We start from the raw sequence: 13,288 nt of genomic DNA, 5'->3' as shown, positions 1-13,288 counted from the left end.
AGCAAGTCTCAGAGGAGACAGCAGGCTGGACCCAATAGCCTTGGAAAGGAGGAAAACGCCTCTTCTTCTGACATTGAAGGGAAAGAGACAAGGAGAGTGGTAAGGGCAGTAATTTTCTGGGTAAAAGGGTGTGAAATTGAGGAAGCGCCTGTCTGACAACCTCAATTTTCTCTGTGGGGGAGGATCCAAGCCACTGCGGGGAAGGCAGAGGCAGGCAGGTCGCTGGGCTCGGGAGAGAGGTGAGGGTGTGCAGCGGAGCACCAGGGACCGAGGGGTCACGGTGGCCTCGTCTGTACTGTGGTGTGATTGTTCTCCAGCAGCGCCATAATCTGGCTGTGAGTGCAGGGAGGGTGGATAATTTGATTAATCTGGGATTTAGAGTTTCAGAGAAGGTCAAGCAGAAAGGCACTGGATAGGGTGTTGGTGTTGGAGAGTGCGGTTGATCTATTCCACCAGGGGGCCTAGGCTTTGTAGGGAAACAACTAACACCAGGAGATAGCTCATGGATCCAGGAGAAAAAGGCAAGGATTGAGGAGTTGGGGATCGCAGTGGAGTAGAAAAGCTGGTGTCGTTGAGGGATGGCGTGAGACAGCCCAGAGGATGGGATGCTGTGATCAGAAGATGGGGATATGAGAATTGACAATGCTGGTGGTGAAGGGGCTTGGGAGCTGGCCAGGTCTAAGGTGTTGCCATGGGAGTGAGTTGCTGGGGTGGAAGTGGAGGATTTTGGACTTGAGGACATCAAGGTAGTTTAAAGTTAGGCCACTGGATGGGTCATCCTCCCTCTCACTGTGGAGCAATGAAATTGTCCACAGTGATGGCAAGACTTAGAATGGAGAGGATGACTGATATCAAAATCCTCAGACTCTGAAAAAATGATCTAGAAGCTGATAGTGGTGAGAAGGGCTAAACAGTGAAAGATCACTGATACTTCGAGAAAGAGAGATTGTTGCCAGAATGTGGGGAACTCCCTGTGGCAATAAGGAGCTAGGAGAACACCCGTACATCCTCCCTGCTCTGTGGTGTGTTGGACATTCAGGAATGAATAGGGGACTTCCCTGGTGGCGCAGTGATTAAGAATCCGCCTGCCAATGCCGGGGACACGGGTTCGAGCCCTGGTCCGGGAAGATCCCACGTGCCACGGAGCAACTAAGTCCGTGCGCCACAACTCCTGAGCCTGCGCTCTAGAGCCCTCGAGCCACAACTACTGAGCCCACGTGCCACAACTACTGACACACGCCTAGAGCCTGTGCTCTGCAACAGGAGAAGCCACTGCAATGAGAAGCCTGCACACCTCAACGAAGACCCAACACAACCAAAAATAAATAAATAAAATAAATACATTTATAAAAAAAAAAAAGAATGAATTGGGCTTGGAGAAGATGATGACGTAGGGAATTTACTTGAAGCTGAGTGGGTCTGAGAAAGCATTATGAAAGAGGTAAGGAGTAAGGCCAGTAGAGAAGGATAGGCCAGGAGTGAAATGAAATATCTTATTTTCTCCTTAAGAAAAAACAAAAAACACACATCGCTGTGAGACAGGTAGGACTATAATTTTGAGCCCAATTTTAGAGATAAGAAAAAGAGCCGAAGAATTGAAAGGCTGTGCCCTTGAGTTAGTAAGAGATCCAAGCTTCTCACCTGGGCCTCTTAACGTGAGGGCCCCCAGGGCCCTGGAGAGGGATAGCTCCCACCAAGGGCAGCTCCCCTTGCGGGTGGAACAGGAAGGAGGAGAGGAAGAGTTAAGCCGGCTGCTCTCTGCATCCCTAGGCCACCCGGACGTCCCGCAAGGCCATCGCTTTCGGCAAGCGCTCGCACTCCATGAAGCGGAACCCCAGTGCTCCTGTCACCAAGGCAGGCTGGCTTTTCAAGCAGGTGAGGCCTCCTATTCCATTCTGCCCACCGCATCCCTGCTTTCTCCTCATAGCGCCGTAATTCCTCTGTAGTTATAACAGCCCATGTATATTTTGCTATGTCCTTCCAGGTCCTATTTTGGTATATCTCTGTGAAATCTCCTAATTTTATAAAGTCTCAGAGAGGTTGAGTATCTTCCCAAAATCACAGAGAGAAATTAGTGTTATATTTGGGAATTCAGCCAGGTCTCCTGATGGGCAGATGCAATGACTTTGAAATACGCTGTCATCAATCCTATCAGAGCAACCCAGTGGCTCAGTCGGCAGGGCCCTCTTGCTATGAAGGGAGGGGGATGTCTCCTCTAAGTCTAGGGGTCCAGTTCTCCTCGTTGACCTGGCCACTATCCCTGCCTGACCTTCTGCTCACTCTTTCTGGCTCATCGCTGTACCGTTTATCTTCCCTGGGGGAGACACTGAGGCCCAGAATGACAGAAGTGGAAGGTCACAGGCAATAATGTAATGTCATTCCCTGCCTCTAAGGGCTCTTGGGGGTTGCTGCCACTTGTTAGTGGCAGAGCTGCAAGCAGAGGCAGGATGTCCTTATAATGAGTGCAGCACTCTTTCCACTGCACACACCCACCTCCCCAGGCCCAGGTCACAGACTATCCTGTCTATTCCCCACTTCTCCTGCAGGCCAGCTCTGGGGTTAAGCAGTGGAATAAGCGCTGGTTCGTTCTGGTGGATCGCTGCCTCTTCTACTATAAAGGTGAGCTTGCGCCTGGCACTGGCAGGGGCTGTGGGAAGCCAGGGCCCCCCTCTTTCTCATTCTGCCCTGTCACAGGGCTCGGTTTCTGATGGATGTTGGGGGTGGGGGGGCACATATCCCCCCTGTGGTCTCCGGCACCAGTGGCACGTGACAGGGGATAAAGACAAAGCTCACTTGCTCACTCATTCACTCACTCATTTCACATTCGACAATATTTACCGAGTGCCTACTAGATTTCAGGCAGAGTCCTAGGCCCTGGTGGGTGGTGTGGTGGATGAACAAGACAGTCAGATGACAGAGGATGAAGTCCGGGGGAGGGCGTGGGTGGGAGAAGAAAAGGAGGAAGAAGAGGAGGGTCCCTGGTCATCACTAGCAGGTCACCTGCTAATTGGACCTTGTATGTTGAGCTTCCCCCATCCCACTGGAATGTATGATCCGATCTGTGTAGGCAGGATTTTTTGGTCAGTTTTGTTCACTGCTGTATCCACAGCACTGAAAACAGCACCTGGCACATAGTAGGTGCTCAATCAATGTGGAGTAAATGATTATCCCCCAGCTTCTGCCCTCTTCACCCACCCCAACATTCACTCCCTTTCCTCCCCCACAGAAAGGAGGGCAAAACTCTTATAACTTTGGTGCAGCAGCCTCTAGGAAGTTATTTTTAAAGTATGTACAGCAACAATATGGCAAGCAGGGCAGGGAGGAACTAGGGAGGGTTGATGACAGTGATGGTTCTGTCACACTGATGCCGCGCAAGGAGGCCTGGGCACTGAGGAGAGGATAAAATGATGTAGCAGCAGGAGTGGCTGTTTCCTTTTCCTGCATGCCCTGGGAATGGCAGAGCTCTGATTTCTCCAGGTCTCCTGGGAGCAATTCACTGACTCATTAACTTTGGCAAACAAAGGTTGTACCCAGTGACCGCCCCCCCGCCCTTAGAACACTGCTGTCCCTGTGCCCTGAGGCACCTGCATCCCAAGGAGAGAGACCAGGAAGGGGATGCACGTCCAGGGTCTAGTCACAGAGGAAACCCCAAGATTGAGGGAGAAGAATCTGCTCAGGCTGGGCCCCGGGATGTAGGGCCGCACAGGAGCCAGAGTATAACGGAAGCTGGAGGGAAAGCCAGGGTCTCTGCAGGGAAGGCACTCTGGGCCTGGTGTGAGGGGAGAAACTTATGAAACTCTGAACTCAAGGGACATGGAGATGGGGGGTCACTATGCACTGAGAGATGCTCTCAGGAGACCCCTAAACACTGGCCAGGACTCAGCCAGGCAGGGGGCCCACCTCCTCCTGGGGTTGATGGCCTCTGCCTTCCTGAAGAAGCTCTGGGTTCCCAGCCCTCCTGTTCCTTTGGCTTAGTCCATCCTCTGGGTACCATGCCGAGGTCTGCCCAGGAAACTGGACCTTGGGCTAAGTATCTTGTGCAAGTGATGAGTAAGGGGAGAAGGGGAACTAGTGGAGTCTGTAACCCCTGTGAGATTTCTTCTGAACCCTAGCTGAGGGTTTTACAGGGTCTCCAGCCCCAGGAATAAAGAGCTATCCCAGGGAAGTGGGGAGGGTCTTGCCATGGCCTCATAGTTAGCCCCAAACTCATGGTTCCCACACAGCACCCCTACCCTTTCGGTCTCCTGCTGATAGCTGGGGGCCTGGCTAGCTAATCCATCAGGCTCCTTTGGAGATTCGGGATGAATTATGCAGCAGCCTGATTGTTAGCCTGCTCCTGGGGATCAGGGGGCCACGCAGGGGCGTGTCTCCTGTGCATACATGGGGACTGTAAAGTCAGGAGAAGACAAAGCAAGCTGCCAGGTGCCTGGGAGAACCTTAGAGACAGTTACCCAGAAGAGCCAGAGCCGAAGATTCGAGCGTCCACTCTACCGCGCCGCATCCCATTATATCCTGTTCCGTGTGTCACTGTTGGAATCACCTTGTTTGGAGAGGCACTGTGGATGGGAGGGAGGTTAAGAATGGTAGCTCGAAAGTTAGACTTCTTGGGTTAAAGACTAATCCACCACTTTCTACTTAAGTAACCTTGGACAAGTTATTTAATCTTTCTGTGTCTCAACCTCCTTACCTATATAAAATGGAGATCATAAGAGTACCCATTCATAGGATTGTTGGGCAGGTTAAATCCGTTAAGCCTTTAACTTAGAACAGTGCCTGACATATAGCAAGCACTCCAAAATGTTGGCTCTTCTGTGCTTGTTTGCTTGCGTACTGGAATGTGAGCTCCCCAAGGGTGGGCGCTACTACTCTCGCATTCACCTCTACAGTCCCCAAGTCTAGAACAGTGCCTGGAGGGCTGCCACGCTCCGCAGCTCCAGGGAGTGTGCCTCTTGCTGTGCAGAGCGCGCCCCGTGCGGTTGCGTGGTGGCCCCAAGTGCCTGACAAATAGTAGATGAGTAACAGATATTTGTTGGTATTTATCCTAATAGGGCTGATCCACTCCGCCCCCCTCCCCCCCGCACACGTACATCTCACTGTGCCTCTATTTTCGCGACAGATGAGAAGGAGGAGAGCATCCTGGGCAGCATCCCCCTCCTGAGCTTCCGGGTGGCTGCGGTGCAGCCCTCAGACAACATCAGCCGAAAACATACCTTTAAGGTCAGTTGGCCTTCCTCTCCCAGGTCAGGCAGGGGAGGGAGGCCGGCTCTTCTAGAGCACACAAGAATGGAGCAGCGTCGAGAGCCACCTCCTTAGGAATCCCAAGTGGTAGTACTGGGGGCAGCAGGCAGTGGTCCCCGGGCTCAGTACAAGCTGTTGTAAGGCTCACGTGAGGCTGCGCCGGGACCCCTTCCTCTTCTCTCCCCAGGGTGAGCCTGTAGAGATGAGCTTCAGTGGTACCACAGTCTTTCCTGGGGGAGAATTAGTTATGTGCTGAGGCCATGGACCCTCTGCCTGGTGGCCTGGCACCTAGGAAATCCTTCACAGCAGAGGCAGGAACTGTGGGCGGGTGGGTTTCTAAGATCCATTCTGGAAAGTCTTCCTCCCCACTTTAGGCCCAGGGAACTAGACCCCCAATCAAACTTACTCAAAGGGTCTCAGATGTAAGTTGTTCACTACTATTTTGTGTACAGCACGTTCCCACTGGCCCATGTAAGGGCCCTCAATTTGTCATTTGTCCTCACTTTCCTTTTTTCCCTTTGCCCTTCAGCCCTGCTGCCTGCACCCTGTCCCCTCTTCAGCCCTTGTCACGGGCCAGCACCCTAGTATTTTTGCCACCTTGGAAAATGGGTTTGGTAGGCCTGTGTTTTGTAGTTTCCATAAATGACATGCTCTAATTAAAAAAAAAAAAAAAAATCTTTGCAGAAAGTTAGGAATTGAGTTTCATTATAATTGAAAGCTACAAACCTCACAGAGACACAATTTGAGGGAATAAGGGCCCAGGGAGATGGACCTCACCTGCCTGCTCAGCGTCACTCCTCGGAACCCCTGGGGGATCCACCCATCAAAGACGGGACTGCAGCTGTCTCATCCTAGGCCAGTATTTTTCCACATTTAAAAATTCATGGCCCAATAAGAACAGTGAAAATTCCATGCCCTTTTCGTATTTTATGATGCAAAGATCATAGGTTCTTTTTCAATTTCCATATATAAAATTATGATATCAACCATGTATTTTCTTAGTACAAAGCCCTCTCTCCCCCAGTTGAGAACTGCTGTCCAAGACCCTGAAAACCCACAGGTTACTCGAGGGCAGCATCCGAGTTCCTGGGGGCCCAGAGACTCTGCCCTTTCTGTCCTTCAGCTCTGGTCACCTGGCCACAGAGAGGTGGGCAGACACATAGATGCAGCTCCGGGGAACAAAGAGGGACTTCTTAGGCATATAATTAGTTTCCAGCCTCCAAGGGTCCTGTCTGCAGAACGAATAATCAATAAAACACTGGCTCCAGGGAGCCGGATTTTAGCTGGGGAAATAGGAACAGGCTGTTTAACCAACAACAAACAGGCCTGCTATACACAGACACGCACACACACCCACACAGTCAGACAGCCTGTCTTACCCTTCCCCTCCAGACCTGCGCGCGCACACACACACACACACACACACACACACACTCCAGCTAGGGGGCTCTGCCGGCAGCCGCATTAGAACAACGTCCCACTGACTGACACACCCCTCCATAAACCCCAGATCTCTGTGCCCATCAGCCCCTCTCCTCCTTCCTTTTCCCCTGAGGAGTGCACTGCCTCTTTAAAACCCAACTCTGAGGGCTGTGCTCAGTGGCCCACAAAAGGTTCGGATTGTGGCTATTCAGTGGCCTTTCTCCAGGGAAGGGAGGGGAGATGAGACAGATGGGAGGCTTGTCCTGCTGGGGCCACCAAGCGAAACCCTCAGATGGCCAGTAATGAGCCAGCACTGTTCCCACCCAGCCTGCTGCTGAATGGCCTTCCTCTGTCCCTGCAAAGCCCCGTGGGGGCTCTGTGGGCTCATCCATGGGGGCACCTCCCTCAATTCTCTGGTCCCCTTTCATGCTTCCAGGCTGGTGCCCCCTCCTGGCTCCCCATCAATCACCCTGTCTTTTCCCAGGCCCTCTGCCTTCTCCTGTCACAAGCTGTTGTTCCCGCGCCTTTGCTCTCTCCTTGTTTCCCCGTGGGTATGTTTTGTCCTCCAGCTTGACCGTGAGCTCTTCAAGTGCTAAGAGCGTGTCTTTGCTTTCCCTGTGACTGGCACCCAGGGCAGAGCTCTGCACACACAGGATGCTCACGGGATGCTTAGCAAATTATTTGCTGCCACTCCTACCAGCCCAGGACACACCCACTCGTCCCACCTGTGTGTCTCTCTCCTCTACAGTAACCCTGTGTTCTCCACCCCAGAGGGCTTGCCTGGGCCCCTGCTCTCCATATCCCTGTGCAGTTTCAACCCCCAGATGCCTCCTTACAACTTCACTGGCTTTTCGTGAGCACCTCCCTGTCTGCCTACCTGCTGGTCAGCCCTGCTGGAGGGTGGGGACTGGCCGGATCCAGAGGAAGGAGGCCCACCTCTGTCCTTAGAGAAGTAGGATGCTCCCTCACTGGGTAATGGGTCCTGTGGAAAGACATCATGTGCTGGGGAAGGTGCTGAGGAAAAGTGAAGGTCCAGCTGGGAAAGCACTCGAAGGGTGTGGATTTGACACTGTTGCTTAGGAGAACCCTGGGGCTTGGTCAGAGGAGCCCTGTCTTCTCTCCTTCCAACCCCCAGAGACCCAGGATTTAGCACCCAAGGGGTCATAGGCCAAAGTGAAGTCCACATCTGAGACTCTTAAACACTTTTGGATCTCTCATGTTGAATGGGGTGAACCAAGGCTAGCTGCTTTTTCTGGGAGATTGGTCTCACCTAGGACGTGTTCTGAGACCCCAGAAAGAATCTAGCACTGGAGCGTCTTTTCCTCGTGGACCCTCCCCATCAAACAGATACATCAGTTAAGTCCAGAGCAAAATCTCGAGTTGTTTACAGTTGCAGGGCTGGTCGGGAACAGAGCTAGGATTAGCACTGGGCTGCCCTGCCTTCTCTCCTCAAGCAACCCAGGTTAGCCGGGTGCGAGCTCTCCACCCCGACTCCTGGTGGGCTGACCTGAGCCTTGCTGGGTGCTGTGGTCCCAGTGGTGACACTGAGTAGAAGGGACTAGTCTGAATAGCTCCCCACTTCCCTCTGCTCCTCAACGTTCCTGTCACGTCTCCTGTCTCTCCCTCTGGTGTTCGGTTGACCTGTTCTCTGCTTCTCCTCCTTCTGGCCGCGTGAGGACCCCTCCTCTGGACAGGAGCTGGCTTCTGGGTTACCGCCTGCTGCGCCTGCTTGCAGCCGCCAACTAGGTAGCGTGCTCTGACTGTCTGTGCATGCCCCCCGTGTGCCCGCGCTGTCCCGCTGCGCGGAAGAGTGCCAGCTTCTCAGAGGCTGAGCTGGGGCCGAGACTGGCATGTGGTTGTGGTAGGGGGGCATCTCTCCCGGGCATGGGGTAATTGCCCTTCAAATCAAACATGGAATTTGACGGGAGAGCGGGCGAGGTAATTGTCCCTCAGGTGGGGCAGGTCAGCTTACCTGGCTATTGAGCTGCCTAGTGGTGTCCAGAGAGCTAGTCAAGGCAGATACTTGGATGCCAGCTGGAGCACTTGGGACAGCTGTGGGCCTCCTCACATTGCCCTGAGCTCCATATGGGGCGAAGAGCTGCAGGTCAGGGGAACGACCTGCCTGACCACCTGTCCTGTGGGCGTGGGTGTCTTCTCCCCACAGGTGACTGTGTGCTGGGTGAACGAGGCTGGGGACAGTTCCACGCACTGCCTCTCCCCACAGGCTGAGCACGCCGGGGTCCGCACCTACTTCTTCAGTGCCGAGAGCCCCGAGGAGCAGGAGGCCTGGATCCAGGCCATGGGGGAGGCTGCCCGAGTACAGATCCCCCCAGCCCAGAAGTCGGTGCCCCAAGCTGCACGTCACAAGTGAGTGCCGGGGACTGGGCATAGGCGTGAGGACTGCTATTAGAGAGAGAGAGGAGGGGTGAAGAGGCGCCCATCTCTATGCCCTTGCTGAGCCCAGCATGTGGACTTGAACCTCTGAGAACATGTGAACCAACTCCTTGCCTCCCAGCAGGGTGCCTGGCTAAGTGATTTCAGAGCCTGTAGTCTCTTTTCCCCTGGCCAGCTCCTCCTCTTCTCTCTGAGCTGGTGGAGGCCAAGAGAGAAGCCAGGTTCCATCCGGGCCTGGCCAGGAGCCAAAGACCAGGGTCATTTGCTCGTCTTGTTATGCATACAGACTTTGTGGGACTCAGGTTTGAATCCCAACTTGGCCACTTGCCCACTGTGTGACCTAAGTGTAAGTTACTTAACCTCTGACCCTCAGAGACAATAATCATAATCCTACCTCATAGGGTTGTTGTGAGGACTCAATAGTATAGGTAAAATGCTTGACATGCAGCAAGCACTCAGTATGTGACTGCTCCTGTCACTTCATCCTGTCATCACCCGGAGTCTCAGCACCTGTCTCTACTTGAACTGGGCATTGAGTCTTAAGTTAGATGTTAACAGGGATCCGGCAGAAGGAAGTTTTACAGTATAGACTCCAAGTCTGTGTACATGTCTTGAAAATGTTTACCAAGCAGTGTCTCAACAAGGATGCTTGACTATGTTGAATTGGGGAAGGTGTAGGGAAAACATTGTCATGAGATTCCATCTTTGCTTTGACCAAGGGGTGGAATTCCAGAACTTCACTCATTCTTTTCATAAATATTTACTGTAAATAGAAATGTGTATAGGGTGCTAGGAAAACAAGGTAGGAAAAGTCTGATAAGCCCCTACCTCATGGAGCTTATACTCTAATAGAAAGTCCTGGAAGATGCTTGTTTGGGAGAGGGGAACTAGCCTCTTTCTATGCCTGTGAAGTTTGAGGCAGCAGCTTCAGCCCCTGGTGCGCCTGCCATGTTTGATCTCACACAGTCCTACCCACCCTGCCAACGAGGAGCCCAAGACTCGTGGAAGTTAAGTAACTTTCTAAAGGAGAGAGGGCTGACCTGTCACAAACCTCTGCAGCTGAGACATCAAGGATGGTTCCGATTATGTGTAGTGTATAGTGCACACCAAGTGAGGGGGGCTGGATCAGGGACAGACTACAGGAGAGACCTAGTCTGGGTGAGGTTAGTCTCGGCCATAGCTAGGAGGCTGGACTCAAAGCGTTTCAGCAGAAGGGAGCGGAGGGTGACACACGAGGAGGACCAGGAGGGCAAGACGAGCACATATGCACAGGCAAGCTTGGATTATGCTTTATAATTGCCCAGGCTGGAGCAAGAATATAAAATGGTAGGATTTAGGAAACAGAATTGGAATTCATTGAATCCTGTTTCCATCACTGCCTTCCTGTCCATCCTTCTGCACTCCTTTTCTCCTTCCCAGTTTCCCCCAACCTGAACTCCATGCTGGGCTGGAGTCCCTTACAACATCTCCCTTGGCATCCCACAGCCACGAGAAGCCAGACTCTGAGAACATCCCACCCAGCAAACACCACCACCAACCCCCCCAAAACAGCCTTCCCAAGCCTGAACCAGAGGCCAAGACTCGAGGAGAGGGTGATGGCCGAGGCTGCGAGAAGGTGGAGAGGAGGCCTGAGAGGCCTGAAGTCAAGAGCGAGCCTCTGGTGAAAGCCAATGGTGTCCACGCTGGACCAGAACCAGCCCCAGACCCGGGCAGCCCTTACCCTGAGGGCCCAAGGGTCCCAGGAGGTGGGGAGCGGCCCACCCAGCCCAATGGCTGGCAGTATAGCTCCCCAAGCAGGCCGGGGAGCACAGCTTTCCCACCTCAGGACTCAGAGAGTGGGGGGCACCGGCAGAGCTTCCCGCCACGTGCCAACCCCGACAAAATCGCCCAGCGCAAGAGCTCCATGAACCAGCTTCAACAGTGGGTGAACCTGCGCCGAGGGGTGCCCCCTCCTGAGGATCTTCGGAGGTGAGACCTGGTGGGGTGGGGTGGAGTGGGGATGGTGTTCCGGCTGGGGGCTGGGGCTGGGGGAGTGACATGGAGGCACCCTCTGTTGGAAACCTTCTGGAAGCCAGGCTGAATTGGGAAACCAAGAGAACCCCAGGATTCCCTGCTTGCCCAGATGCTTACTAACCCCATGGTTCCATCTGTAGAGTTTGCCCCCTGCCCCTGATTCTTGCTCCCTCTGCCTACTTCCTTCAGAGGAAGGGACAGAGCACCCAGTGCCTCTCACAGGACATTGGGCGGCCTGAAACATGCAGGCAGTCACAGCGAGGGGCCTTTAAAGCTGTTCCAGCCAGACATCTGTCCGTGCTTCCCACCCTTGTACAGCATCCAGTGTTTCTACCAATGTGAGACTCACTAACTGCCAAGGCAACTCACTCCGTTTTTGAAGCTCTAACTGTTTGCAAGCCATTATTTATAAGCAGTTTTTTAAAAAGAAAAACGTTGCCACTCATTGGCCCTAGTTCTTCCCAATAGACCAATTTACTTCTTTATCTAGTGACTGGCTTTCAAATATTTGAAGACATTTATTGGACCTGATTGTGTTGATCAGGGCAAGTGGGTCTGCCGCTCCTTCCCTGGGGGTCTGGGAGGGCAGCTCAGGGTGGTCTGCCCTGCCCTGGGGAGAGCGCCTCACTAGGGTTGAGTCCCAGGAACGGACTGGTTGGGTCCTTGACAGAATCATAAAATCAGCGAAGGCGTCCCTCCTCCGTTGTCCCCCCCCCCAGGTGCCTGGTGCACGGGTGCTCCTTCTGCCCTTAGCCTCTCTGGAAAGAATCTGATAAATTGGTTCATGCTGAGATAGAGATGGCTAATACGGCTTAAAGTTTCTCCCCAGGGAGACAAAGAGACAAAGGTGGAAGCTCTGAATGGTGAAATTTCTGGCCTCAGGGAACTGGTTGAGGGGGAGAGCTTTGAGGACAGGTCTTTCCTTGCACTTCTGGAAACAGCCTCCGTGCCTGGGCAGTGGGCGCCCCTGTATGCTCGCAAGGTCAGCCTAGGGCACCGTTCACCTAGTCAGACCCCACTCTAGGCTGGAGGACAAGGAGGAGGGGCTGGGGCACGGGCAGGGGGCTGGGGGCGTGCCCATTTTGTCTGGCTTCCTTACAAAGTCCTCTCTGTGTCAGTCCCTCTAGGTTCTACCCTGTGTCCCGTAGGGTCCCTGAGTATTACAGCCCCTACTCCTCCCAGTACCCTGATGATTACCAGTACTACCCGCCAGGGGTACGGCCGGATAGCATCTGCTCCATGCCGGCCTACGATCGGATCAGCCCACCCTGGGCCCTGGAGGACAAGCGGCACTCCTTCCGGAATGGAGGCGGCCCCGCCTTCCAGCTGCGGGAGTGGAAGGAGCCTGCCGGCTATGGGCGGCAGGATGGCACCACCTGGATCCCCAGCCCCTCCCGGCAGCCTGTCTATTACGATGAACTGGATGCCGCCTCCGGCTCCCTGCGCTGCCTGTCCTTGCAGCCCCGTTCCCACTCTGTGCCCCGCTCGCCAAGCCAGGGGTCCTACAGCCGCGCCCGCATTTACTCCCCCGTCCGCTCACCCAGTGCCCGTTTCGAGCGGCTGCCGCCTCGCAGTGAAGACATCTATGCTGACCCTGCTGCCTATGTGATGAGGCGGTCCATCAGCTCCCCCAAGGTGAGCCACCAGCCTTCCCCTCCTTCCTCAGCCCCTGAGATCCCCCAGAAGCCTAACACGATCTGCTGAGAAGAGGTGGAGATGCAAGGGCATCTGGGGACATGGGGTCACTGGGCTGTGTCACCAGGACCAGGGATGCTGCCCAGGGGGAGCCACTGGCCCTGCGGTTCTATCCATAGGAGAGCAGCCTTGGGGGCTTTGCCTTGCCCCTGGGTAGGAACACTGCTCTCTGTGCCCATCCCCAGGCTGTACCAGGAGCCCTAATTCTATATAAGAGGACAGAGAGGGTTCTATCTTTTCAAATCTTGAGGACCTGGACAGATCATTGCAAGGATATTGCAGTGGTTAAAGGCTGTCCATTTTAGTTTGAAATCTGCTCTGGGACAGGTTACAAACATCCCTAACCTTGAACTTCAGTTGGTGGGGAAGTCCATATCCCAGCCGGACCCCCTCACCTCTCCAATCCCCTTTCTCTTCCAGTATGATTACCTGGGAGACAGGCGGCCAGTCCCTGCAGGACTGTTCCCCTACAACTACCCACCATCCCCCACGGTCCACGATAAGATGGTACGTCCTCTCCTCCCAC

The 13,288-nt window shown here is 54.0% G+C and overlaps 1 protein-coding gene across 23 annotated transcripts in view; it reads left to right on the top strand.

The window, feature by feature from the left end:
- PLEKHA6 (pleckstrin homology domain containing A6) overlaps positions 1-13,288 on the top strand; it is a 120,754-nt gene that overhangs the window by 80,852 nt on the left and 26,614 nt on the right. For 15 of the 23 annotated variants that reach the window (XM_059939857.1, XM_059939766.1, XM_059939791.1 and 12 more), the window contains exons 4-10: positions 1,771-1,875; positions 2,547-2,619; positions 5,117-5,217; positions 8,825-9,027; positions 10,540-11,022; positions 12,186-12,702; positions 13,183-13,269. In XM_059939857.1, the coding sequence (XP_059795840.1) occupies positions 1,771-1,875; positions 2,547-2,619; positions 5,117-5,217; positions 8,825-9,027; positions 10,540-11,022; positions 12,186-12,702; positions 13,183-13,269 (1,569 nt within the window). Of the gene's footprint in view, positions 1-1,770; positions 1,876-2,546; positions 2,620-5,116; positions 5,218-5,920; positions 8,407-8,824; positions 9,028-10,539; positions 11,023-12,185; positions 12,703-13,182; positions 13,270-13,288 lie in introns of those variants that run through there. The other 8 variants (XM_059939940.1, XM_059939784.1, XM_059939837.1 and 5 more) reach the window with 6 other exon arrangements.

Source organism: Balaenoptera ricei, chromosome 1 (genome assembly GCF_028023285.1).
Source record: "Balaenoptera ricei isolate mBalRic1 chromosome 1, mBalRic1.hap2, whole genome shotgun sequence".
In the NCBI taxonomy this organism is placed as follows: domain Eukaryota; kingdom Metazoa; phylum Chordata; class Mammalia; order Artiodactyla; family Balaenopteridae; genus Balaenoptera; species Balaenoptera ricei.
The sequence above is the reverse complement of the archived record's forward strand: the minus strand, read 5'-3'. Positions and strand labels throughout refer to the sequence as shown.